We start from the raw sequence: 27,792 nt of genomic DNA on the forward strand, positions 1-27,792 counted from the left end.
GTAGTCCAGCTGAGTTAACACGAGAACAGAACTTGTTTACAATAAAGCTTTGTGGTTATAATGTTTAAATCATTACTGAAAGGTTATTTCAATTACAACATATTGATTGGACAATAGCAAATTATAATTTACTTGTTGCACCCAATCATACAAGTGTGGCTAGAGAGAAATGGTAGAGGAAGAAAGAACTATTTCTATGATTGCATCTCAGATTCACAAGAAGACTTGTATTATTTTTATGTGCAGGAGAATAATGTTCAAAAATAAATTTCAAACTAAATAACTTGAAACAGCTCATAGTTAGAAGCTATTATGCAGCAAATTAATTTTATACTTTGAGAGTATAAGTATTATTTCTAAAATAATAATGGGTTGAAAGTCATGTGGGGAGAACATGCCTGAAGTAATCTCTCGGTCCCGAGTGTAATGAAAAAACTCAATTTAGTTCAGAACAACTAGGGTTAGTTTTTGACTACAATCAAAAGACAGCAGAGTGTTATTCACTCTTCATTTTCCTCAGGTTCTTCAGCCCTGTTTTGTTTTCTCTGCAGAATGCACACAAGTATGAAATGCACGTGCAAAATGTAATTATTTGATGTGCAGTGGAAACATCCAGCTACCTAACAAGAAGTTTCTCATGTTACACCAGTTCCTTTACTGAATATAATCCATCCTGATTGACCTGGAGAATGCTATCCTGGGCTGTCTGAGTATTATAAAATATGTAATATTAGTTAACTGATTATAATAAAAACAAAAGGAAAATGGGAAAGCTGCCTGCCTGCCTTGTCTTGGGCTCCTTTTTTTGTGCAACAGAGTTTATATTCCCCTCTGTGTTTTTCCACTTTCCTTATTTGAAATGAACAGCTGTAATTGAAAAGCAAGAAGCTCCATGGTTTATAGAAATAGGTGTTGTTAAGAGCCTTAGCCATCTAATTTTCTTCCTATTGCAGGGCAGGCTTCCTATTGTCTGTCCTTTAGAGCTAATTTCTTTTCTGATCAAAAGGCCCACATCATTGAAAAGGTAGTAATGACTATTCATTCGCTTGAAACCTCCATTCTGCAGCCTGCAAAGCTTTATTTAGAAACTGCTATTTCTTTCTAAAAGGAAAATCTCATTTGTGTCCTCTATAATGTCAATTAAAGTAGAATATATTTTAATTATATATCCTGGAGAGAAACCTTTCAGGATCTCAATTTGCTGTGCCAGTGATACAGGCTGTAGTTTGAAACAATATGTGCCTTCAAAACTGCGTGTCAGAGTGTAGGAATAAGGTGTGTTTTGATTTTAATTTGCCACTAATGAATAGTTTATTTGCAGCTAATTAGCAAGTTAGAGTTTTACAATTAATGTCCGATTTCTAATCCAGCCGCTAAAAAGGAGCACGGCCATGATTACCAGTAAATAAGGTGGTTATTGCATCTGTCCGGAAAACGCCGGAGGAAAGAATCGCGAAGTTTTAAACGGGGAAAAACAGAGATTATTTGAGTTTGTGGGGTTTGTTTGCTTTGTTGGTTTGGGTTTTTTGGTTTTTTTTGTGTCTCCGCTAAAGCCCCACAACAAGTACCGGGGATGGGGGGGATTCCCAGCCGGGAATTCCCTGTCCCTGCCCCTGGGGGAGCGGCCCGGGGGAAGGGGCGGCTGTCCCCGGAGCCCCCGGCCCGGGCTCGCCCGCTCCGTGTCCCCGCTGTCTCCAGGGCCACCCGCACCGGGGCTGCCCTTGCCCTGCCCGGGGGCCGCAAACGGAGCTGAGGGGTGGGAACGATTGAGAACGATGGGATCGTTCCTGTTGGAGAATCCTTCTGGAGATCAGCGGGTAAAGCTGGCACTGCCAGCCCATCAGCGAGCCGTGTCCCCAAGCGCCACATCCCCCCGGCTTGTGAGGGATGGGGGCCGCAGCAGCGCCCCGGGCGAGCCCTGCTGGGGCTGGCTCATTGCTGTAACAGCGAGGGGAAGTTGCAGAAAGTGCCTGTTCCCCTCATCCACCGGGAATGAGATTTCTGCCAGGCGTTGGGCAGCGGGGGTGGTCTCTTTAGCATCTATTCTCGGGCTGGTTTTTCCCTCGGTGGTTTTGCGTGAAAACACATGAGCTAAATCTGTGGTTTCCTCGGGGCTCCGCAGCGAGCCCTGGCGAGTTATCCTGTGCTGGTGGTCCCCTCTACAACTCTGTTAATTGGTAACTCGGGGATGGAGAGAGTCCTTATTAGCAAACTGCCCCCTCCGCATCCCTCCCCTCCCGCTGAACACAGCTCCGGGAGGCGATTGCCAGGAAGGGCTGTTTGTCAAAGGCTAATAAACAAATTCCTCGCGAACACCTGAATGAGCCAGGGCCAGGAACAGCCCAATTAAAAAACGGGAGCTACTGGTTGTTTTTTTGTGGCGGTGGAAACAATCCGGACTCGAAAAGGGTCTATTCAGAGGGCGCTCCGAGAGGTCTGTTTGCAGCCCTCTATTGTTGTCAGAAGCCAAATAAAAGTTCAGCTGGGGGGGGCGGGGGAGGGAAGTGATTAAAAAAAAAAAAACAACAACAACAAAAAACCCAAAAAAACATTCACCGCTGCCTCCTGAACGCGCTGGGAGGCTCAGTTCAAAGGGATCGAGCTAAGACCAAACGACGCTGGCCGGGTTTACCCACGCACTTCAGATTTTTTGTTCCTAAATGTTGCGATTTTTAATGATGTCATCAGAAGTAACCCTTGCTTCCCCGGATCGGCGAGCAGCAGGGACAGCTGGGGGCTGTGTGCAGCTGCGATCTCCACGCGGCGAGGCGCTGGGGCAGCCACGGCGAGGAGTTGGAGTTCGTTTGTCGGAACTAATGATTTTGTTGTCCCCCTGGCCAGGCTGGGAGGTCGCTCCAGCCCTGTCAGCCCCGCGGCGAGAGAGGCAGCAGCAATCTCGAGCTGCCTTTTGGCGTGACAATTAAATGGAGAATAAAACAAAATAAGAATCTCCTAACGACCTTTAGCTGTAGAATCAGCCTTAAATGGCCCATTTAGCAGCCACATCACCACGCTGAAAACTTCTGCGGGAGGACGTGAATGCTACCCTGAAACGGGGATCACGTGAAGTTTTATCTTAAGCATCGCTAAAAGGCTGGGCGTTTTCGGAGGATCAGCCTGGCGAGGGTCAGCAGGGTTCAAACGAAAGAGGCGCCCAGCTCCCTTGTCTGGGCAAATTTCGAGAACGAACCCTCGTGGATCTTGGTCGGAAATTAGGCTGGTGACCATGGGGACGTTTTAATAACGGGATTAGACGTGGCCGGGTTCGTATATTCTTGAAAAGCCAGCGATCCTCCCTGACGCAGTTCCAAGATTCCCCCGAGCTCTTCTGGAGCCGCAATTAACATATATTAATGGTTCTTTCTTATTAAGCGTGGATCTCTCAGAAACTCCAGCCAGACTCTTTTAAATGGCCCTTTTCAAGCGCCGCGTCTCTCTCGCGTTCAAGTTGGGTCGTGCTGTAAACTCCTTATCTCGCCTCACGCTCCTTTGTCACCCAAATAAATAAATAACAATAATAAAAGGCTCCTCAGCCTTTGACAACTGTATTTACACGACCTCAAGTGTTCTCCGACCCCCACCAGACACACGGGGCTTCCCTCGGAGTGAATTTAAGAAAATGGCTCCAGGCATCAGGTTTGTTGTGCCGGGCTGGGTCCCTCCTGCCCTCGGCCCCTTCCCGGCAGCTCCGCAGGCTCCGTCCCCGTTCCCGGGCGAGGCGGAGGCTCGGATTTGCTGCCGAGGGGGTGGACTGGGGTCTCAAAGCGCGCTGCAGGTAACTTTGGGGAGCGGCAGCTGCTCCAGCCGGCTCGCCTCGTTCTCCTGCTCCGCACGCCGCCTCCCCGGCGTTTTCAGGGCAGGGACAAGGAGGGACAGAGCGACAGCCGACCGCAGGTGCGGGGTGGCCAGGGGAAGGGCTGCTGGTGGCCACCTGCGAGCGGTCCCGGGACAGCCCCGAGGGAGGGAAGGCGGCTCCGCGCTCCGCTGCCGAAACCCCGGCCGGGCGGAGGGATTGGAGCACAGGGTCCTGCTCACCTCTTCTGGAAATAGCAATCAGCCGGATTTGGGAGTTTTCCGAACAACATGTGCGGCGTGGGAAGCCAAGAGCGGCGGGAGCATTACAGGGAACTGTGAAGTCTGGAAATCCATGAGTCTGTACTTACATTTGTATTCAGTTCTTTTAAAAGATTAGCGTTCAAGAGAAATGTTGTCTTGGTTAGAAATAATATGGACCTTAAGCGTGCTTAAGAGCTTGGCTTTTAGAGGAAAAAAACCCTCTAATTTGATACTCAAGCAGTTCATAGTCGAATTGAAAGACAAGTAAGAGTCCGAAACTTAACGTTGTAATATTTATTCAAACATTGACGGAAATACTATTCAGGGGGATTTCAGCACGTCCTCTGATTCTCTATTCAGCCTAATTTTTCGTTGCATGCCAGCGTGTCCAGTCCCTCCAACAAACGCTCATCTAAAGAAATATCAAAGTACTGTCGGACATACCAGTCCGACTTCCTGCCAGTCTGGCAGGTCTTAAACCTCGACTGGAGGGGCCAAAAATATATTGAGGGTTAGAAGTTAATTACGACTGTCTGAAGCTTTCCCAAAATATTACAAAAGTACAAGCGAACCACTCCCGCCTCCCGCTGTCACCCTGTCCCCTCGGGCTGCCAAATTTTGACTTTGCTCAATACACCAGCAGCAAACCAAGCAAAAACCAAAGTGCTGACTACCCCATAGCCGGTCGCGAGCGGGATTTATTTCCCCTTCGACGTTGTTCAATAGATCATTTTGTCAAAAAAAAGAAATCCGTACAAAACGAGCGAAACGTTCGAGTGCTAAATCCCAGCAGTGTTCAGATCGGCTCACTGCACCCCCTCCACGCCACCGCGCTGTTTCCAGTCCCCGCAGCGCCCGTCCGCTCCCGTGCGGGCTGCAGCAGGGCCGGGAGCTCCTCATCCCCGCCCTGCCCCGGAGGTTTCCTCCTCCCCGTGCCGATTACCGTCCTCACACTCGCGGTCTTGTCTTTGGGGTGACCCCGGTGCCCGCCAAGCCGGGAGCTGCGGCGGCAGCATCGCTCCTCGCCGGGCCGCCCAGGACGGGACGGGAGGCTCAGACCCGTCCGCACCTCAGGGCCCCCGACCCTCCCCGGCGGCCCACACGCCCCTGGGGCAGTTTGCTCATAGCTACAGCGGCGATGCTGCCCGCATCCTCCGGCAGCGAGGCTTTCCCCGAGCAGCCTGCGGCTCGCTTCGCCTCTCCTGCCCCAGCGCTCCCCGGCCCGCAGAGCCGCCCGGCTTCTCCAGGCGCAGCTGGAGCGGGGCCGCAGGGGGATGAGGAAGAGCAGGGATGGGGCAGCCCAGCCCGCCTGCCCCGTCCGTGCAGGTGCGGTGTCCGTGCCTCTGGCGAAGGAAGGGAAGGAGGGGTAAGGGGAGGGGAGGGACGGACAGGGAAGCCGCTGATTGACAGCTCCAGTGGGCGCCGCTCCACTCGCTTATCCGCCGCCAAAGTTTTCTTTCACACGGAGAGAACTTTCTGTTGCCATGAAACTCGGGGGATTCGCAAGCGCCGTCCCCTCTACCCCACCCCTCCCTCCCGTTTTGGGGCAGCCGAGTGGAAAAGCTCAAGTGGCAGCGGGGTGGGTGTGGGTGGGGACGGCCGGGAGCGCCCGGTCAGTAGCCACCCATGCCGGCCCCGCGGGGCAGCCCCTCTCCCAGCGACAGCCGTGCCCGATCCTGGCACGGCAGTGTAGATTCTCCCCCAGGCCACAGCTGAGGAGTGGGAGAGTTTAGCCCGTCCATCCCTCCCCCGCCCCTTTATCCGCTCCGGGGGTGCGTCCGTGCAGTGCGGGCTCCCTCGGTCTCCGGGCAGTCTCTCCGAGCTTGGCCCGGGTCTGTGCATCAGCCCGGGAGCCCCAAACCTCTTTGTGCCCGGCAACCGCGCAGCTCCCGCTCGCAGCGCTGCGCTCCGCCCCGCTCCTCCTCCCCGCGGCCCCGAGGGCACCCCCGGGCCGCTCCTTTCCCCGGGGGCCGCTCCTTCCCGGGAGCCGCTCCTTCCCCCGTCCGTGCCGCGGCTGCTGGAGCCGCTCTGCCCCGGGGCAGGTGCAGGGCCGGGGCGGGAGGGGCCCGGCAGCCGCGGCCGCGGCATCCCCGGGCCCGGGTCCCTCCGCCCGCCCCCCGGCCGGGCAGACCCCGGCCCGGGGCTGCCGGGAACCGCTCGCTGATTGGCCGCCGCCCCCTCATTTATAGCCCGTCAATCACGGACCCCCGCGATCCGAGCGCGCATCGCCGCTGCCGCCCGCGGGAGCGCTCCGCACAGCAGCGGCTCCGCCACCGCCGGCACCTCGGGGAGCGGCGCTTCTGCCCGGCACCCAAACTTCCTCTTTCTCTCGTGGCAGCCGCCCAGGCAGGTTTTTTTTGTTTCTTTCTTTTTTGTTTGTTTGTTTGGTTTTTTTTCTGTTTTTTGAACTTCCTCTCCTCGCTCGGTGCCCGCCTGCCCGCCGCCCTGGCGCACCTTTTACCGGCCCCGGCCATGTACAGCATGCTGGAGACGGAGATCAAGGCGCCGCAGCCCACGCCGGGCAGCACCGGGGGCAACTCCGCTCCGGGGAGCGCCGGCAAAGGCGGCGGAGGCGGCGGGGCCGGCAACGGAGCGGGAGCGGGCTCGGACCAGGACCGGGTGAAGCGCCCCATGAACGCCTTCATGGTGTGGTCGCGCGGGCAGCGGCGGAAGATGGCCCAGGAGAACCCCAAAATGCACAACTCGGAGATCAGCAAGCGCCTCGGCGCCGACTGGAAGCTGCTGAGCGACGCCGAGAAGCGGCCCTTCATCGACGAGGCCAAGCGGCTGCGGGCCGTGCACATGAAGGAGTATCCGGATTACAAATACCGGCCCCGGAGGAAGACCAAGACCTTGCTGAAGAAGGACAAATACTCGCTGCCCGGTAACCTGCTGGCTCCGGGGGGGGGCAACGCGGTGAGCAGCCCCGTCGGGGTGGGGCAGAGGATTGACACTTATGCCCACATGAACGGCTGGACCAACGGGGCTTACTCGCTGATGCAAGAGCAGCTGGGCTACAGCCAGCACCCGGGCATGAACAGCCCGCAGCTGCAGCAGATGCACCGCTACGACATGCCGGGCCTGCAGTACAGCCCCATGATGTCCACGGCCCAGACCTACATGAACGCCGCCTCCACCTACAGCATGTCCCCCGCCGCCTACGGCCAGCAGCCCTCCACGGCCATGAGCCTGGGCTCCATGGGCTCCGTGGTGAAATCCGAGCCCAGCTCGCCGCCTCCGGCCATCACTTCCCACTCGCAGAGGGCCTGCCTGGGAGACCTGCGGGATATGATCAGCATGTACCTGCCCCCCGGCGGGGATGCCACAGACCCTTCCGCCCTGCAGGGCAGCAGGTTACACAGCGTGCACCAGCACTACCAGAGTGCCGGGACTGCCGTCAATGGTACCGTACCACTAACTCACATATAAACTTGGCTGCTCCGGACGGCTCCCCGGCTTAATCCCTAACCCACCACCGCTCTAGACTACACCGGGACGTACGGCAGTGTTGCTCGGCTTAGCAGACTTAATACTAACTCTGGAGAAATTTTAAAAAGGAAATCCGTTAGTTGTGTACTTTTTTTTTTTTTTTTTTTTTTTTTTGTACAAGAAATAATATTTGAGCAAGTTGTTATTTTAATAGAGCACAACTCCTGCCTCCTAGAAGCCGCTGTGAAGTTTTCAAACCACGGCAACTCCTTTCCTGGTTTCGGCTAGGTTGGGTATTGTTTTATTCGCTTGAAAGTTTTTTTTTAAAAATCTTGCATCTTCCAGTTTGATTTCTAGCGTTGCAATGACATAAACAAAAACCGCGGGCTTTTGTTTTTAAACTCGGTTGTTCACATAATCGCTGTGGTTTATTAAGTGTTTTGTTACCGACCCTCGCTTGGTTTCTATCAGCAATCTGTAGCTTCCACGACTTTTTTAATTTTGAGGTTTTAGTCCTTGAAAAGGGGGAGGTGGGAGAGAGCAGAGCTGTGCGGGTCGCAAACGCGTTTCTTTTATTTATAGTAAGTTGTATGTCTTGGTTTTTCTTAAGCTGTAAACTTATGTAAATGGGTTTGTGAATTTTACTGTGAACCATGTTTTGACATATCGGATAAAAAAAAACAACAACGTTTTAGTTTTGTTACCGGATTCCTTCCAAAAAAAAAAAAAAAGTTACCGAAATACTTCTTCCCTGTTCCTAGTCCTCGTTTGCTTCCTTCTTCCGAACGAAGAGAGATCAATAAATTTTCTATCAGGCACGTCGGCGGTGTCCGGGCGGTTTGTGCGGATCCCCCGCGGGAGCGCGGAGCGGGGCCGGGCCCATCGCGGGGCTCCCGCAGCATCGCGGCCCCGCCGCCCGCTCCGGGAGCTGCCGCCGCTCTCCGGCTGCGTTCCTCGGCCTGCCGAGCCGGGCTGTGTTTTGGGGGGCGGGCGAGGGAGAATGCGCTCCTTGGATTTGGTTTTCTTTTCAAGTGAAGCGGGAGCCGGGCCGGCGCTGCCGCTCTGCGAGCCGCGGCCACTTGTTGCCTCCCCGCCCGGCTGCGTTGTCTCGGCCGACGGGAGCGAAGGGATTACGGCTCCGCCTCGCCTTGTTGTGCATTTCCCTTTTTTTTTTTTTAAATCCGGAGGATTTGCCTAGATACGCCAAGTCATCTAAAATATTTACAAAAGCAAAACCCGTTGGGGAACTCTTAATTAGACACCATTAAAAATGAATGGTTACGGGAGTCCCCAGAGGAAATAAATAATTTAAAGTATGTTTGACGAGTGCTTGGAGTCTGGACGACTTTTCCTTCCTTTCCCAGCCCGTTTGATTTTTTTTTTTTTTTTTTTTTAGTGTTTTTTATTTTTAGGGATGTGCGTTACTCGTGCTGCGCTGCGGAACAGCCCCCGGGGCGGCCAGCGGAGCTGAGCATCGCTTCTCCCCCGCCCCGAGCCCTGTTCCGGCCGGTCCCCGCGTGTGTCCCCGCTCCTGGGCAGCTCCGAGCCGGCCGCTCCGCAGCGCATCCCCGCTTCGAGCTTCGCCGCCGGCCTGCTCCCGCAGGCACAGGAGCAGAGGGGACGCCAGGGCGCTGCTGGGGTTTGGGTTTGGGTTCGGGGGCCTGCCCTGCCACCCCGTTCCGACGGCGGCTTCGGGCACAGCCGGTGCCCCTTGGCTGCGCGGGGCGGCCGCATCCGCGCTCCTTCCCCGCCGCTTCCCCCCGGGCCCGCAGCGGGGATGCCCCGGCAGCGAGGGCGTCCCTGAAGGCTCCTGCCTTCTCCGCCGGGAAGCAGGACCGGGCAGGGCTTTCCTCGGGCTCTCCACGGGGTGAGGATGCTCTGCAAACCTCCCCGAGAGTCCCGCTGGCTGGCGGCTCCCGGCGCGGTCCCGCAGCGGGCCAGCCCCGGCCCCGCACGCCGCCCCCGGCACGGCCGGGGATCCCCTCTAATGAGAGCCCCCGTGTTTCCTACCCGCGGCTTAATTCATCCATGAGATTTCTGGTGAAATCTGGCGAAGCCGTGGCGCTGCTTCTTCTGCCTGTTTGTGCTGCTGTCCCACAGGTAGGAGCAGGAGAGTAGAGTAGCTGGTACCATGACTTAGCTGGTACCTTGAGGAGAAGCAGATCCATAAATAACCTGGAGGTCTGAGGGAAGGTGGTAGCATCTGTGGAATTAGCAGAGTACAGGGTAGCAGCAGGACCGATTTCATCTCAAACTGTTGCCCTGTGCTCTCCAGAACCGGCAGTACCAGGACAGCTCTCAGTAAGGAAGAGTGAAATTCCCATTTTCTGAAACAATTCTCCCTCCACCTTCCCAGGCAGGTTTGCAGGTGCAGGTCTGACAAAAGCCAGGGCTCCTGAGCAGGTGAGCAGCTGCCAGCACTGGAATTGTACTTGGTGTCTTCAAACTGCAGCTGCATCATTATAAATATTTGTTCTTTACCTCTGGTTTTGTGGAAGTGGATTCTCTGCCATGAAAGAGGAGAAACACCTTTTTCAGAGTTTGTAGTATTTTTAAGCACAAGTTATTCTTGTTTGGCCTAAGTCAGGGCCCAAGGAGGGTCTGTGAGCGAGTTCCTGAGGGGTCACAGAGAAATGTCTCTATAAATGTCTGTGCCTTGCTCTCTCTGGAAGGTCCTATCAGTGGTTTGGCTTAGGGCTGCTTTTCCTGATATACTGGTTTTGAGATGTCCGGGTAAAATTCCCAATGCAGTTCTCAGCTTCCTGGGGTAAACTTTATCCCAAAGTTCATAAGCTGTGTTCAGAGCTGTGGGAAGGGTTCTGAAAACTGCACACACTGGACTGGACAGGCCCTTGGAGCCCAGCCTTGTACATTAGGTACAAACAGAGATACAGCCTCTTCTTCCCTCAACGGGAGTGTTTTTAATTACAGAGCTAACAGCATGGAAGGAGACATTGCCTAAAAGGCAACTTTTTTTCCCCCAAAGAGCAGTTAACAGCCTTTTCTTGGGCCCAGGAGATTTTCCTCCTGAACAAATACAGATATATGTTCTCTTTAGACCTGATGAAGGTTTGTTTTACTTGTGCTGAGCTCCATTTTTACCTTTGCAGGGTATCTGGCCCTTGACATCCCTCCTGCATGCATGCAGGCATTAAATCTAAATGCCTTTTTAGCACTGCCCAGGCAGGATCTCCTTCCCCTGCTGGTGTGGGAGAGCTCAGAGTGGAGCCATTACCATTCACAGGTAAAGTTCCAAACTAGGAAGCGCTGGGTTGTTGCCCACCTAATACAACTCCAGCCTTATTCTACAACATCCAGCATAAATGCAAGTGCACCCTTTAGAATGATAGAGCACTGGCTCTGGAGAGGTTAATGCTGGCATTAAAGTGCAATGGCAATATTTAGGCTTTTGTTTTAACCTGTTTTTGAGGGGAAGATAACACTTGGTGCTGTTGGTTTGTCAAAATCCCATGCATTGGGTTACATTTTCATGGTTCCTTCCTATGCCAAAGAACTTCAGAGGTAATTTATTGCAAAAAAGTTGGTAAGTTAATATAGTTAAAAGTTAAATTTTTGAAACAGTGAGTAAAATATAATAACTAGCAGAGGAAACTTATGGTGAGTATTTTAATAATATTTTAAGAATACATATTAAACTGCATGTTTTTGTATTTCTGCTGTTTCTTTGCTACAAGAAGAGATGAAGACTAAATTCAGAAAAACCATTAGCATAGACACTTTGTGAAAACATTCATAAATTATCTTTTTAGTTGCCCCATATCAAACAAGGGACTAAAAAGATACTTCTCAGGAGCATTATTAGGAAGATAGGAACTTGTGTAACTATCCTCCAGTGCAGTGCTAAGGGAAAGGATGATTTCTCAGGAATGAGTACACCTGAAACCTGAAGCTGGGTGATGTTCAGGACTGGAATGTTGCTGCTGTTCTCAGTGCCTGCAAAAGTAAGAAGCTCCAAATGGTTTCTTTACCACTACCACAGACTTGATCCCAGATTTCCTGTAGTCATATCCAGTTTATTCACATGTTGCAGATTCAGATTATTTCTATGGTAAATTCCATCACTAAATTCTGACAAAACTCTGAAATAACAAAGAGAGAAAATTTTAATCCATTCCTTTAATATTTCTCAAGGAAGGTGTGGATAGCCATCATTGCAGAAGTTTGCATGAGATAATTTAGTGGTTAATGCAGATTTCCAAATTAGTTTTCCGCATACTTCCCTATGACAACTTTTAATTGATGCCACTGGATGCAGCAATCAATGCAACAGTGACTTTTTCCCAACAGAATGTCCTCAGGATGAGGAATTAATTATTCTTTGCTGCGAATACCATTCACAGCCAACTTCTTTGTGTTGCAAGTCAGGCAGACAGGATTTTAGATTTTCTTCTTCCAAAGGCATCCTCAGAAGCTCAGTATCTGTATTAAACCTCAGTTTTCCAGTTTCTAAAATATCTCAACTTCCTTAGTGCAGCAGGAGAGATTGCAAAGCATGTGAGCAAACATGAGAGAGAGCAAGAGAATTGGGAGAGGTCACAGAACATCCACAAAAAGATGTATTCATACCTTCTCCATGATGAAAAAAAAATGTACCACAGTGTTGTGCTCAGGATGCTCATCTTTATTGCTGTTGCTAAGTTCAACTAAAATATATTTCTATTTATTCAGGAATACATCAAATTAAGACCAATCAATCTGAGCGTGGTTTGGCCTGGTTTGAAAATATTTGTGCTGATACCAGTGAAGCCTCCAATTCAAGTCCACATGAGGAAGAAGTTGTGGGGTTTCAACACATCCCGTTGATCTTGTGGAAAAATCTGCACCTTTTTCCATGCTTTGGCCATCCCATGCTGGGGGATTGGTGCAAACTCCCCTGGCTGATGGGGTGAGGTGTGAAACACAAACTCCTGCATAAACTGGGCTGGCTCCAAAGAAATGCAGAGCGAGGGGGGCTCAGAGCCCCATGCCCGTGTGTATTTTCCACGTGCACCCAGGGCTGAGAGCCAGGCACCCGTGGGGAGCAGCTTAGCAAGAAGAGGGAAATTAAGCAACGTTCAAAACTTGTGAGCTGCTGTCATTTATCTCTTCTGTGGCTTCTGATTGAGATTCTGGCCTCGGTGAGCTTTTCCCTTTGTCTCTGTGGAGAATATTATGCATCTTTTCTATGCAGGCCATAGGAAATAGTAGAGCAGTGATTGCACCAAGCCTTCAGGATTTCCCCTTTGTACAAGACTCAGCTTATTCATTTCATGCATCATTCACAGCTTGCTGTGCTGATTTCAAAAATTCTATACATCCACTCAAAGGGGAGAGACACAAAGGGGAGAGACAGAACATAGTGCTGGACGTGCCCTAGGTGCAGGTAATGCTCCCAAATGCCATTTACAGGGGAGAAATCTTGAAAGTCAATGGGAACTTTGCCCATTCAGAGTTCAGGATAAGACACTTGGCATTGATTTCATTTTCATTGTACTGTGCTGCCAAGTCAGAGAAGCTTCTCTTCCACAAGGTTAAGGAAAGATATTTTAATCCAAGTAATTCTTTTCTCTCTCTTTATTTTTCCCTCCCCCTCCCTTTTTTGTCCCTTTTGATTCACTGGGCAGTTTTGCTTTTACAGCCCGTAAACAGCAAATGTCATAGTAGGAATTCCTTTAAAAAAAGCAAGTTATACTTTCATAATTAAGCAAAAAACTTCCTTTCCTTTAAGCCTGAGTCTGTTAAACAGGTGAACATTTGTGAAACAGGTGTGAATTTTTTATGAGCATACCAGAGCTGGGATAGTAACTGAATTAAGTGTCATGGCCCTAAAGTTAAAGGAAGTAAAGGAGCTGAATATACAGACTGGCAAACATTTGAACCAAGGTAATTCTGTGCAGTTTTCCAGGCATTCAGCAGGGCTCTGTGAGTGGCTGCAGGAAGGATTAGCTCTGCCTGTGTTCTCTGTCCTAAGAACTACTGAAGTTTTCCTGCCTTGGATGATTTTGTGCAGAGAATGGAATATTATAATAAACTTTTTTAAAACTATACCAAAGTAAAGAGATCAACTCCTTGAAAGTACTTTGTTTCCTTCTGCAATAACTCTTCTGGTCTTCTCTCAAGATTTCAGAATTTACTTGTATAAATTCTAGCCAAGAACAAATGCTTTGGTTTGAAAGTCTTGTGTAAGCAGGGGTGAATAACTTTGGATTATTTGTTACAGACAAATAGGAGGAATCTTTTGGTTTTTTTGTTTTTTTTTTTGTTTTTTTTTTTTTCCTTGTTGTTGTTTAGACAGCAGTAAAACAAAAATATCATTGGAAAGTTTCAACTGCGGTGGCATTGGCAATATCTTTGGAAGTTCTGGAGGCAGATCATTGAAGGTTCTGCAGTAGGAAACAGGACTGTTTTGGCCTCTAGCACAGGGCTGTCCATCTGTGCCCTGGAGTTATTTTGTTCTCAGTGACTGACAGGCCAGTTAATGACAGGACCAGGCTTGTGAGCTGCACAGAGAAGCATGGAGCTGCCAAAATCTGGCACATCCTTTGGACTTCCTGTTACATGAAGCTTTTCCCACCATCGTTTCCTTTTCAATTATTCAAGACAGAACTAGAATTTAGGCCAGCCTAAACTGAACTGAACAAGTATTTGATGAGGTTTTGCAGTCCTGTGCCTGGGCTCGGGTTCTGCTTGGCTGCACCTCCCTCCTCCATCCTGCCAAGGCTCAGAAACTGCCTGTGAGCACAGCCTCCACACCCAGGGGAGTTCCAACCAGTCAGTCCTACCTTTTTTTTTTTTTTTTTTTTTTTTTTGGGTGAAATCATTTTCACTGGACTGTCAGAATGCCAGCCTGGAGAAAGAGCCCAGGGTATGTTTTGATACACCACCTCAAGAAAGGTCATTTCTCCTCACCCCTTCTTTCCAAGCAGAACTACTTATCTCTAGCTTCTATTAGATGTTCTATTAGAGCTTCAAATTAGAGTTTCTCACAGCTTCACACCAGAATTTTGTTGTTGCTGACAAGGTATGAGGGTATTGCCAGAGTTGGGTGCTGTGCCTTGCTCAGGTAGGACTGCAAGGAAAGGAAGGAGGAACAAGGAGAAATACTCTGCAGCAGTGAGGTTACAAAGGCACTGGCAGACTTTTGGTGCTTGATCTGCTTCATCTTCAGTGCAAAGCAAGCAGATGTGTAGCAAATGTGCTTTTGTCTGTATCCATTTACAGACACACAGTGGCAAGCACATTTCTCTCCCTCTCAGGATTTTCATAGAGGTGCACAGAGAGAAATGAAAGAGAAAACAATTTCTATTTCTGCTCCTTGTTTTTCCCATGTGGAATGTGTTTGGAGAATTGTTTACCCGGGGTGTTGCTTGGTTGGATTCTGGTGAGGATTGTTTGAGCCTGATGGTCAATCCAACCCAATCCAATCCAATCCAATCCAATCCAACCCACTTGGGACTGGGCTCTCAGAGAGGGGCACGAGTTGAGTTAGAGTCAAAGTAGTATGCAGTTTTAGTATCCCCCTTTTATATAGTATATTGATGTATTTCAGCATAGTTATAATAAAGAAATAATTCAGCCTTCTGAATTGAGTCAAACATTGTAATTTCTTCCCATTGGGTTCACCTGCATTCACAATAGCACACATTGTTCAGTGAAGCCAGAGGTTCTGCATCAGGGTGGGAGCAGAGGAAGGACAGTGTGATGTTGAAATAAACACAAATTAACTAAAATGCTGTGTGATTCCAGCACCAAATTCTCTGTTTGATTAGTGACAAGGAAGTGGCTGAATATGGATGGAAGCAGCCACGGGGTCTCCTACTTGGTGGGTTTCCAAAATGTGATGCCTGAGCTTGTCAACCCATGGGAGAATTCCCTGAATTGCTCTAATAAGAACCTCAGTCAGCCATAGGTTTTAGGGCTGGCTTGTCCACAGAGGGACTGGGGAGGAAAAAAAGCAAGCAGAACAGACCTTTATTGTCAGGAAGGTAAAAAAGTCAAGGTTCTAAGCAGAGGCCTGAGCAGCTCAGGTGTGAGGAAGAGGATTTGGGTTTACCTTGCCCACTCAATGAGAAAAACCCCACTTGTAAATGGGGGGGAAGGTGGCTTCAATGAACTGCATCCCAAAATTTGTTATAAACATAACCCTTGAGCACTTTAAATTTTGATGTGCTTTAGGCTGGGAGCTTTCCAGGGGAACAGGACTGGTTTCCCTCAGCTTCGGAAGTTTTAGGTGTGATTTGGATGATCACATTCATTTATCCAAGCAGGTTTAACCACAGTTTGTGGCTGCCCTAATTCCAGCTCCAAAGGCTGGAGCAGCCCAAAGGGAAGTGTGGGAAAGCAAATAGCAACGCCCAGCATGGGAGGTTAGTGCAAGCTGGGGCTCTGTGAAATGCATTGTTCCAGCCAAACCGAGACCCTCTGCTCCCCTTTGAAGGCAGCTCATGAGCTGCACTGCTGCACGTGCAAAGGGGCACTAGAGACAGGGCAGCAGCTTAAAATCAGCCTTTTATGGTTCAATCACAAATCTGGGCTAGCTGCAGGCATGGGAATTACAGGTGTAGAAAACGGCATGGTGACAAAAAACACCAAGAGAGGTTTTTCTGATTCTGTTTAGTGAAAGGGGCAAGATGTAAAAAAAGGGGAATGATGCAGCTAATGGAGATGGAAGGAGAAAGTCCAAAGCAAAGGAGTTTATCACCTTGAAACATGTATGTTTCACTTCTGAGGATTCCTTAAAACTGTGAAGGAAACAATGCAATGTTATTTTGTATTTAAAATAACCAACATTTTCTGTGTCTCATTGTTACTTTTTCAAAATGCACAATGTAGCCAGAATCTTATCCTTACCTTGGAGTGTGAGCGCACCAGAAAAAGGAGTTGTAGCTAATGAATGAGCAGGAACAATAGAGATCTACTGGCATTTGTCCCTAAAATCTCTGTGTGAAGGGGAGGATGGATGGGGGAGCTTTGAGAGGGAGCTAGCCCAGATCTGCTGAATTTCGATGAGGATTTTTCTAGTTTGTCTCCCATTCTGGTTGGCTGCATTATTATTTATCTCATCACTCAAATTGTGGTAGGTGCTGCTTGCCTTGGAGTCTGAATAACAAAGCTGTTGGGCTCGGCAGAGTTCACTTATGCAGGAGGAGAGAATAATTCTCTCCTCTCCAGGAACTGCTGGGTAAAATTTAATAATCTTGGCTGTGTCTCAGTTTAGGGTAAAGGATCATAATGGTTCCCTTTGACCTTAAAGTACAGAAGTATTTAAAAATATCCAGGTGTTTACCAGGATTGTATCCAAGGTGCAGTCAATGAATTCCTCCTACATTCCCTTGTATCCCTGCAATAACTTTTCCTGAATTTAGGGTATAAAAACTAGTTTAATAATTGTTGGATCAAGTAATAGAGGAAAAAAAATAGCATACCATCCGGTCTGCATGTTATCCCACAGATGGTGCTGCCATGGCCTCAGTATTTAATAGCATTGTTCATATTCACTGTTAAACTGAGTCTGAAGAGGGAATTTAGTAATAGCTTTCAGGTAAAATTTGACTAATCCTAAAATAGCAACATTTTCACCTGAGACACCTGTCAAGGAGCAAATTCTCCTTCCCTGGGCCCAGTGAAGTCATCTCCAGGCTGGATATTTGTGGGTAGGAGCAGCTGTTAAATGTTTGACAGCATTTCTGTTTCAGTGGCCTTAAGCACGCTCAACACTGAGAGGCTCCTGAGCTGAGAGGGAAAGAGAAAAAAGAGAAAACTCCCTGGTGCTGAGGATGCTGGTGACTGAGTATTGCAGAATAGCTGAAGCCACTTTATGTGGGAATCCAGAGCTTCCCTCTGGCTGCCCTGGCAGGTCTGGGACCCTGGCAGGGCTCAGGAACCCCCTGGACAGAGCCCCCAGAGACACTGGCTGTGATCTCTGGCCATGGAAAAGAGTTTTCAATCTTACAGGATCAATTACAAGCTCTGAGTGTTTGATATTAGTAATAATTAAGCGTGGCACGGGTGCAAAAGTAAAATTTTAGGATTCTAGATTAGGGGTTCAAAGAGGACAAGCTGGAGGAAATTGGGTGTGCCTTGTCCTTTTTCTCCTTCTTCATGCCCTCCATGTCTCACTGTGGTGCTGGCATTTTTCTGTTGGTTCAGGCTGGGGACACACTGTCCAACGTAGGTGACAGATATTGGCACGTTCTTGTAAATCCAGCCCAGGGAGTTTCTGGTATTTAATGTTTGTCACATCCCACTGAGGGCAGAGCCCCACACGCTGCCCTGCAGGACAGAGCTGGGCAGGGCAGCAGAACATGTGAGAGATAAACAGAATAAACAACCTGGAAACCAGCACAGACCAATTATGGCTTCTGCTTTGGCAGTGGGGCTGACAGACAGAGACTTTCTACAATCTCAGAATCATCAATAGCTCAGATTCCAACAACTTTAGAGCCAGCAGGCAAGAAAATTGTTTTTATCATGAAAATTTAGACCATGTAGAAATGCCTATGCACATCTGGGATCACTGGGACCTGTGGGTTCCTGTCCTTGCTGTCAGGTAGAGAAGATGGCAGATTTAACAATCCATCAGCCACTTGGCATTTACTCTTAAAGACTCTCTCAAATGTCCTGGCTGTGGCAGAGGCACTGTGCAGATGTACAGGATGGGTCTGTGCTTTTTAGTGAAGGAAAATTAATCAGGGAAAGGGAAGGTGAGCAGGATGTTGATGCAGTTTCCCCACGTGTGTCTGGACCAGCTTGTCACCCACAGAGAGCAGGTGGAGAAAACTGAGACTCAGTTCAAAAAATCACTTAAGATGTCTAAAAGACATTCTCAAGAAACATATAAAGAGGTGGGTATATGAAGGACTGTGGGATGACCACTGAAGGGAGTCAGAAGTCTGAATAATACCTGAAAGAAGCAGAAAGAAAAGCTCATTCTGCTGGGTGGTGGCCTGTGACACAACCAGGCAAACTGGGAGGATTTAATGCCAATAAAATAAAAGGCAGATGTGCAATGTTCTCTCCAGGAGTTTTCAGATGTTTAAGCAGGGCTGGATAAAACATCTGGGAGCTCTAGAGGAGAATCTTGTGTTGGAAGAAGGGGAGATCAGTGTTTCCTGGCTGTCCTTCATGTTCATTTGTAAAAGAATTTATTTTCTCTGACTGAAACATCCCTGATCTGGTGTGTTCCTCAATGTCTTGGAAGTGCTATACTAGGAGAGAACTTGTAGTTTGATGATGGTTCTCAACTTTGTTTTTTTGTTTTTTTGTTTTTTTTTTTTCCCTGTGAGATCTCAAAACACTTTGCAAAGGAATCAGTGCAACTCAGTTACATAAAGAAAAAGGTCCAGGGGCCCCCAGTGAGGCAGGGGCCGAGCCAGGGGTGATCCCTCACCTCACACTGATGCTCTGCCCACAGTTTGGAATGGAATTTTCCAAATGGGCCCTGTCTGCAGCATTTCCTTATGCTGATGGTGGAGCTCCAGCAGCCCTGGAGGGAATTCCTCCCAATTTTCCCCTTACACCTCTGCTAAGGGTTCCTGGCCTTAGGAAGGGAAGAGTTTCCATGCCAGCTCCTCAGTCACTGCATCCTGGCTTAAAGAAATCATGCTTTCACATACTCTGGGCTACTTCTGCTCGAGGGCCGGCAATCCTCCTGCTTCATATGGCTTTGTCACTCTGGCAGAGGGACACTAAACAGTCATGTTTTGGTTTTCATTTTTCATTGTTTTTCATTTTTCGCAGTGCAGGCTGGCACAGCTTATCCAAGGAGAGTCAAACTTAATTTAAAGATACTTTTCCTGCCCCCAGTAAATAACTACACCTAGATATTTGGCTTAATTTCACTAAAAATAAAACCCCTACAAAGTTTTTCATAATTTTCATCAAACAGAAAAGGCTATGTGTTTTGTAGTAAAGCATACTGAAGACAAGGAAAGATAATGGGAATTAAAGTTTATCAGTGTTCCCTCAAAAATTTCTGAATTATAGGGGTTTGCTTTAAGTTAATTTTGTTTCAAATCAATTCTGTGGTGGGGTAGTTTGTAGCTGAGTTTGCTGCTAGTTTGATGCATCCGTTGAATTTACTAGCAGCTGCAAAATTCCAGGAGCCTGGCCTTTTCATGATTCAGTGACCATGTAATTGGCCATGGGATTTATTCAGCCTTTTCATTCTGTGACCCTTCCCTACAGCATCCTACCAAAACCCTCCTGGTTAAATTCTGTGCCTTTCTGTTGTGCACTCTGAGTGAACAGCTCACAGTTCCAAACCCATTTTCCTTGCATATACAGCGAGATAAAATATCATATTGATGGCTGCCTGCTTGTTGGCATCGCTGCTGAAGCTGAGAGTGTGCAAAAATGACAGTAAAATGTAGCGAGCTGGGCCTTTGTGAGCACGGGGCGCTGGATTCGTTCTCGGTGCCTGCTTTGGAGGCAATCAGATAATTCTGCAAGCCGGTTCCTAGATGGGCCATCAGGAGCAGGCGGAGCCCAGAGAGACAAACAGCCAAGCACCTCCTCAGCCTCCATCCTGAAGAACTCCGGCACTTCTCGGAAACGGATTGAAGGAGTTAGCAGCAGTGCTGGGCGCTTTGAGCATCCCTCCGGCTGCCTCCCTTCATCCGCCCTCTGCCTGGGAGCTGTGGGCGTGGGAGGAATGCGGGCTCGGTGCTTATCTCTCCATCCTCTCGTCCCGAGCTGCTTTGGACGGGGGATTTGCCTGGGAAAGGTTGCCAGGGGAAGGTCAGCTGCTACACCGATAGACATTGGTGGGGAATGGAGTTTTTGCGTTGTTTAGATTGGTGCTAAGCCCGCGTGGTGGCACACAAACGCGGTATTTTCACACGGGTGATGTTTACTGTGACAGCTTTACCTGGGTCACACGGGGAGCCTACCCAGAGGTTATCACTTGTTGCTTCTGGCACTAATGGTGAAGATTTTGATCTCTTGTTATATATTTTGGCATGGAAAAACTAGTTCTACAAAGGTGTGGCTGAAATCAAAATTTACTGTAGGTTTCACTTCCAAGGGCCGCCGATGCGGCAGGATTAGAGCTGCAGTGTCACCCGGGATAACTCTGCAAAGTCACCAAAAGCACCTCTTCCATCTGAGAATTACTGCAGGTTGTTTCAGGAAAGAAGTGGGAAAGAGTGCCTTAAAATATGCTGTTATTAAAAAAAATTAATTGAATAAAAATATCTTGTTTCAGTGAGGGTTTTTTCTCTTAAACAGATTTTTTTTTATTTTTTCCCGGAGCAGTAAAACTCATGCTATACCAGTTGTTGACTGATATTTGAAAGGGGTAAAAAGAGTTTTTGGCAGTTATTTAGATAAAGAAGCCTTGCCAGTGTCCCGGTGAGCAATGAGGGATACGTGGTAGGGGAATGAAGAGTGGCAAGAAAGAGCTTTGCTTTTTTTTTGTTTGAGAAAATTGAGACCACAGTTTTGTTTGTTTGTTTGTTTGTTTGTTTTTTTTTTTTTCTTTTCAAACATTTTCTCAAGCCTGTAATAGCTCTGGACATCCTGGGTGGATCTGGATCCTGGACCCACCCGGTCCATGGCATAGGAAAGCTCAGCTGCAGTATGAGGCAGGCTCAGAACAGAGCTCATGGGCTCGCTGGATTTCACCCCCTTGGGTGAATTTTCTGCATTTTTGAGGTAAAATGGCAACTCCCAGCCAAGGCACAAGGCTGCGATGATCGATGATCACCCTCGGAGCTCGGGGATGCCCCAGCAGTGGCAGGGCAGGGGGTGGCATCCTGCATCTGCATTCAGATCTTAACAGGCTCTGCTTGCCCACTCGCATTCCAGCCGGGAATGACCCCAAAGTCCCGGGAATGACCCCAAAGTTCGGCCAGCCCAGCCACCATCCCCGTCCCCCCGGGTGCCCAGGGTCATTGCGGTCCTGCTGCATACCTGGGCAACGAGCCGAGATCCCCGGTGATTAGAAATGGGTGATTCTGCATAGAATTACAGAGCTGCAGACAGAAATTCGGAGCCCGACTGCGCAGAGAGGGTGGCTTAATGCACAGGAGGTGACTTAGCTTAGGACTTCACTGAACAACTTCTGATAAATTTCATTTTATTCATATTCTGTGACAGACTATCTTTTTGGGATGGTTTTGTTTACCCCCATCACCCCCCCAAAGAAGATAGTAATTAAATTGCTTTCTCTTTCTACAAACTTTTGTTTTGGGGTTGTTTTTTTTTTTTTTTTTTTGAGGTACCCCAGGGCTGATGGCTGATTTATGTAATTTAAAAGTTCATCTTAAAAAAAATCTTTACCTTGAACCACAAGGCTGAACTGGAGCAGAATTGTTTATGATGTTGTACAATAAATTAACCCTGCTCGGCTTCAAAAAATCGTTAAAGTTTGGTTTGTATTTTTCCCCCATTTTCACGTCCTCTATACAATGACATTCCTGCAGGAAGTGAAATTTAAATCTTTTAATGATGTTTTTGATTTTATTTTATGGATGTTTAGATTTAATGATGTGTTAGATTTAATGATGATTTAGACCTTTTAATAACGTCGTGACAGTTTAGGAGAGGAATAATTGCAATTACAGTATAAATACTGCTGATTCTTTGTGATGCCAAGCAATAGACCCAGCTCATGACCCTCACTGGCGGCTCACTCGGCTCTTTTGGGGGCACGAGTGCTTTGGGAGCCCCTCCTTGGCCACACGAGGAACGGGCTGCTTTCCTGCCCCTCTGCCCGGGAGCTGCTGCTGCTGCTGCAAAAAAAAAAAAAAAAGTTGGGTGAAGATCTGATTTAATTCCTCCTTGTTGCAAAGCCACAAGAACACAAAATTGTCATCTTGAGTGCCACGGGACACAACCTTTGTGCTCGTAAACCCTAGATCTCGTGGAGTGCTTTTCAGGGAGGCAGTTCATTCGGTAACTCCAACTTTAAGGAATTTAGATTTTTAAATTAAAATAAAAATTTAAATAGGAATTTAAATTTCCACTAAAAGGAACTAGGAGATTTGGGCCGGAGGAGCCCAAGGAACTTCTGGAAATTCCCGAGGGCACTGAGGAGCAGCAGGGCCGGTGCCTTGTCCCCTTGTCAGTGGAGCACCTCGGGGCACCTCGGGGGCTCTGGGTGGGAAATGGGTACCCCAGCCAGGAGCTTTTCTGGCAACTTCCATGGGCCCTTTTCCCTCCGGCAGCCCGGGCAGGGCGCGGGGCTGTGGGACGATGGAGCGCTGCCCTGCAGCCGTGGATCCCGCTGAATCCCTCCTGGAATACCCGGCAGCGAGCCCCGGGCCCATTCACCCGCATCCTGCCCCACATCCGTGCCCCACATCCCTCCCGCGGGCACATTCAGCTCCGCATCGTGACTAAGCCTCATTTGCACTTGTGCATAAATATCAGGGTGAGATTTTAGCACCTTCCTGCACGGCCATCACCGGCACGGCAGCCCGAAAAATCCTCTGCTCTGCCTGCCCCGGGGCTGCCCCGGTGACACGGTGGGGGACAAGGGGACAAGGCACCGGCCCTGCTGCTCCTCAGTGCCCTCGGGAATTTCCAGAAGCTCCTCCGGCCCAAATCTCCTAGTTCCTTCAACTAGAAATTAAAATTCTTGTTTACCTTTATATTTTAATTTAAAATCTAAATTCTTTAAAGTTGGAGTTACCAAACGAACTGCCTCTCTGAAGAGGATCTCTCTCCACGAGATCCAGGGTTTAAGACCCCCGAGGGTCGCACTGGAGAGTCCCAGGGGCTACTAATTAGCAAGCGGAATAATTAATTTCTGGAAGTGGCAGGGGAAACTCCGGTTTTGAAAATGATTCCATATGAATTGCACATTTAGGAGCCCCCCTGATTGAGCAATGCCAGCGGGAGCCAAGCCCAGGGGGCAGAGGCAGACCCGCCTGGGCGCTGTGCCACAGCAGCAGCCCGGGCGAGGTGTCAAACCCGGGAGCTCCAGGTGTGACAAACCCATCAGCGAGCCCTAAAGCCATCTCGGCAGCTTGGCATCGATGCTATCGGGGCCATCGGCAGCGGGGGGTGCTGGCTCCCCGAGCTGTGAAGTCGCCCTGAAGGAGCTGCAGCCATCCCGGCGCGGCTGCATTCCTGCGCTCCTTCCACCCCGGGTGGAGCTCGGGCTGCGCGCTTTCATCCGCCCCGCTGAGAAGCAGCCAGGCAACCCTCCAACAACTTTCCCTCTGGGAAAGAGGGGAAAAAAAAGTCATATTCACCCTCTGCCCGGGATGAATAAACGTATGACTGGGTATACAGAAAAAAAAGAGATGCTGAGGGTTCTCGTAGTGCTGATCGGGGTTATTTTTGCCCTGAAATGCATCTCATGGCAGCTCAGACTTTTGCCAAGTGCTGCTCCTTTCCTTGGAGTAGGGACATTGTCTCAACATAGAGATGCCTCCTGCTGTGCCACACTTTAAAAATGAAATTTCTCACAGGCACGAGAAAAACAGGACCGAACCTCTCAAAAATTATGCGGCTGACAAAACTGGTCAAGCTGTAAGACAAACAGTAAAAAATTATAAGAAGCAAAATTTCTAAAAGTGATGTGGAAAAGGATGATGGGGCTGTCTAGGAGCAAAGGCTGTAACTTGGATTGCAGCGTGGCACTAGACAGGTGAGCAAAGAATTAGTGTGTGCAAATGATACTAAAGGCGAGAAAAGAGCTTTTTAAAGATCAACTGAAAATTTGAACCTGTTAAAATATGTGGTCAACTTTTTGATCAGTGTGGTTGCCCTGCCTGATACCCGCAGTATGTTTAGGTCTTCTCAAAAACACTTTAATCCATTTCTAGAGGATCAGTTGTATCTGATTCAAATAACATTTGGCTTCCCTCCCCACGCTCCCCCATTTTTTGCCGTAATTTCTTATCTTTGGAGTTCTGTGACAATACTGGCGAAGTATTTATGGGTGGAAAACAGGGTGTAGGTGACCTTATTTTAGCAGAGCTCTAAATCACTGAGCACCATCAGGAGGTGAGGACTCAGCCCATCACTTTTAGCAGTTATTTTGCCTCTGCGCAGGCTGACTTCCAGTCAGAACACTTCATATCACCAGCACCGTTCGCTCCCAATTAGATGGTTAAATTAACCCTTCATTAAGGCGACGGGAGGTGATAGAGACACGTTTCACTGCAATGAATACAGATTAGGGCATGTTCGCACCTCCCATTGTTCTGGATGCTGGGCTGGAGATGCCTGCTCCAGAGGCTGGGAAAAGAACTGCTTTGAGAATTTCCATTTCCAAAGGATCTGGGATCACATGTAAAATCTGCGTTCCCCCAGTCATACACAAACACGTAACTGTTTGGAGAGTAACAATTTGCATTATTGGAAGAAGAGCATATGGACAAAACTGAAATATTCTGCAGAGTATTTAGCACTGAGGTATTTGTAGCACCTCAATTCTCATGGTGACTTTAGGCTCAGTTTTTACAAAGATCTTTGCATTTAGATTGGCACATACTGAATTGGCATTTTTGCAACAGACTTAATTTTTTTTTTTTTTTTTTTTTTTTTCTTTCAGGTGGTAGTAACTTGAAAGAAGTTTGATGATTTTTTTTTTTTTTTTTTTAGGTCCTGTGCAGAGATGTGTGTAAATTGACCCAAAACACAGGACAGCTACTAAACTTGGAGATCATTGCACATGTTGGGCAGTGTGAGCCCAAGCATGAAGGAATGAGATCTTCCTGCCAAGTGCTTGGCTGGCATTTTCTTAATTATATATGCTATTTTATAGGCTTAATGCTCATGCCATGGCAGTGCCCAGAGACCTTGGGGTACAGTGTCCTGCTACATCTGCAGCCAGAGGTGCTGCCTTCTGTTGTGGACCCGGGCTGAAGCACTTTTTGTTGCCTGGATTAAGAATCTGATGCGGCTGACTATGATTTTTCTTCCAGAATAATTTTTTTTTCAGCTGGATTAACTCCTCCAAGTTGCCAGGGCAAGAGCAGAGTGGTTGTGAGCAAGGAATGTGGCGTAAAGTGTTTCCAAGGTGTAGAGGAGATTTAAAGCAGTGAAATGCTGTCTGTAGGCGTGGCAGGGGAATTTGTGATACTCTGCTTCAGGGGCATATGTAAGAGAAAAAAGGGATTTAAATAATAATATATCAATGTCTGTGTTGGCCAGTTTTTCCAGACCAGCAGAGTATTTTTCATTCACCTCTTTATTTTCTCTGCTTTTTTCTGTTGCTTTGGGATGAGTACAGTAAAGACAGGAATATGCATACAGAGTTTTGCTATTGGGGTTAAGCATAGGTTTTAAAGGTTTGTAGACCTTGCTACAAACAGGTCTATCTTGGCTATGTGAGTTAACATAATTTTTTTTTACTTTTTCACGATATTAAAAAAGTAGTTTTTAGCAGACCGTTCAATTTTCAAGGCCTCCCAGGGTTTAAAGAGCTTTTGAAGAAATAAATTCTATTTTTTTATTTTGCCAGGTCTTTTTCCCACAATAAAATATACTATTTTCCTCAAATATAAGGCTTCTTCTCCCCCTTTAAATACTTGGAAAATTAGACTTGTATTCATTGCTGCTGTATTAAGAACAGAGAAGTTTTAAATTCTTCACCAAAGCCAGCCCTGATGTTTGTTGGCAATATAGGAATCTGCTTTTGTCACAGTTTTTCATTCATCTGGGTGAACTTCCATGCAAAAGGTTGGGCTGATTCCCACAAGAAAATACGGTCACGGGCAGCTCTGAATTGCTGTGAGAGCTGAAAACTTTGCTCCTGGTTTCTTCTTCCAAAGACTGGGGGTGATGGCTGCACTCTCCAAAGGAGGAGAACAGCCTGGGAGGGGACAAATCAGAGACAAATCCCCATATTTCTTGGAAAGAATGAAAGGTGTGAGGTACAGGAGCTCTTAGCTCCATTCTCAGGGAGTCAGAGAATGGTTGGGTTGGAAGAGACAATAAATCCATCCCTCCACCACACCAGGAGTCTGAGAGCCCAGTCCAGCCTGGCCTTTGCACCTTTAAAATCTGCTTTATCTGTGCCTCTGGCCTGCTGTGCTGGGCATTGCCACTGGGCTGCTTGATTTTTGCAATCTGCTTTTTAAAACTATTTAAGGAGTTTATTTTGGAGCTCTCCAGTTGCTGCCACCCTGCTGGAGCTGGTTCAGCACCTCTCCAGATAAGAAAATGGACAGAGCACCTTTCCTTCAGTGTGTGATTTGAGCTCCTTGTATCTAGATTTGCTCTGAATTACCAGAAAATAGCAGAAAAGGGATGTCTGAATGCAATTTCTCTGCTTTGATGAACTCAGCTTGCTCTGTGATAATTTCAAAAGCACAAAACAGATTTTCTTTGGGATTTTTTGAGGAATTGGTTTTTTTTTTTTGGTGCAAAACCACATCATGGGAAATGCCAGCCTGCAAAAGTTAGATAAGTCAACAAGGCTACTTGTAAGAATAAATGTAAATTTCAGACCCTACAGTATTACTGTGCCATGCTAAAGTAAAATAACGATTGCAATGACAGAATATTTATCTGGAAAATAGTTAAATCTTGAAATATTTTGAGAGTTCTTCCAAGAGCGACAGTGCTGTGGTTGTATTTTTCTAGATGAAGTGGGGAAGTGATGAATTCCTCTAGCAAAGGCAAACTGATTTGTTGCTCTGTTTCCTGGTTTTTACTCAGTGTAGTGGTGCTATTCCAGCTGGGAACTTCTTCTGAAGCACACTGTATTGTGACAAAGGGTGTCTCAAGGCAACAGCACTGAGGAAACCACTTATTCATGGCTGCTTCAGGGTTAAAAGCAGCCAGGTTCTGAAATGTGTGTGTTGTTGATCATTTTGGGACTATAATCTACATAATTACAGATAAATTTATTATTGGTTGGGGGAAATCTAACTGGAAATGAGACATCATCCAGTACATGTTTAGCTCTGGTCGTTTCTTTTATGAAATGAGAGAATTGTGAGGTTGCATTATCAGCTTCATGGATTCCATATTGTGTCATTTATTGATTAGGTGCCATTGCTAATTTGTCATTTTTTTCATAATTTTGTCCTAAAGCGTTACCGTTAGCCAAATTTGTCAACTGGACTCATGTGACCAGACATGCTGTCAGTTCAGACATTTAGAAACAGAGTTGATGCACAGAATAAAGGTGTAATAATTGTTAGAACACACATTGCATTTTTCCACAGGGGCAAAAAGAAATCTCGCTAAAATGTATCTGAACCATTTTTGAAAAGCTGCTTTTTAAAAGACAATCACGTATTTACCAACACCATAAAAATGATATTCTCTAAATTTATTTCAGGAGCAAGGATCACCTCAAAGTACTTGGACTCCTCTTTCTGTGTTCTGTGGGAAATTCTGTGT

General features: G+C 47.8%; 1 protein-coding gene across 2 annotated transcripts in view; it reads left to right on the plus strand.

Annotated features, from left to right (window-relative positions):
* The first annotated feature begins 6,230 nt into the window (after positions 1-6,230).
* The window catches only part of LOC110467900 (transcription factor SOX-3), a 53,164-nt gene continuing 31,602 nt past the window's right edge, over positions 6,231-27,792 (plus strand). The window contains exon 1 of one of the 2 annotated variants that reach the window (XM_077786590.1): positions 6,231-7,459. In XM_077786590.1, the coding sequence (XP_077642716.1) occupies positions 6,529-7,459 (931 nt within the window). In that variant the 5' untranslated portion in view covers positions 6,231-6,528. Of the gene's footprint in view, positions 8,304-27,792 lie in introns of those variants that run through there. The other variant, XM_021525311.3, reaches the window with a different exon arrangement.

This window comes from Lonchura striata, chromosome 14, assembly GCF_046129695.1.
Source record: "Lonchura striata isolate bLonStr1 chromosome 14, bLonStr1.mat, whole genome shotgun sequence".
Classification (NCBI taxonomy): domain Eukaryota; kingdom Metazoa; phylum Chordata; class Aves; order Passeriformes; family Estrildidae; genus Lonchura; species Lonchura striata.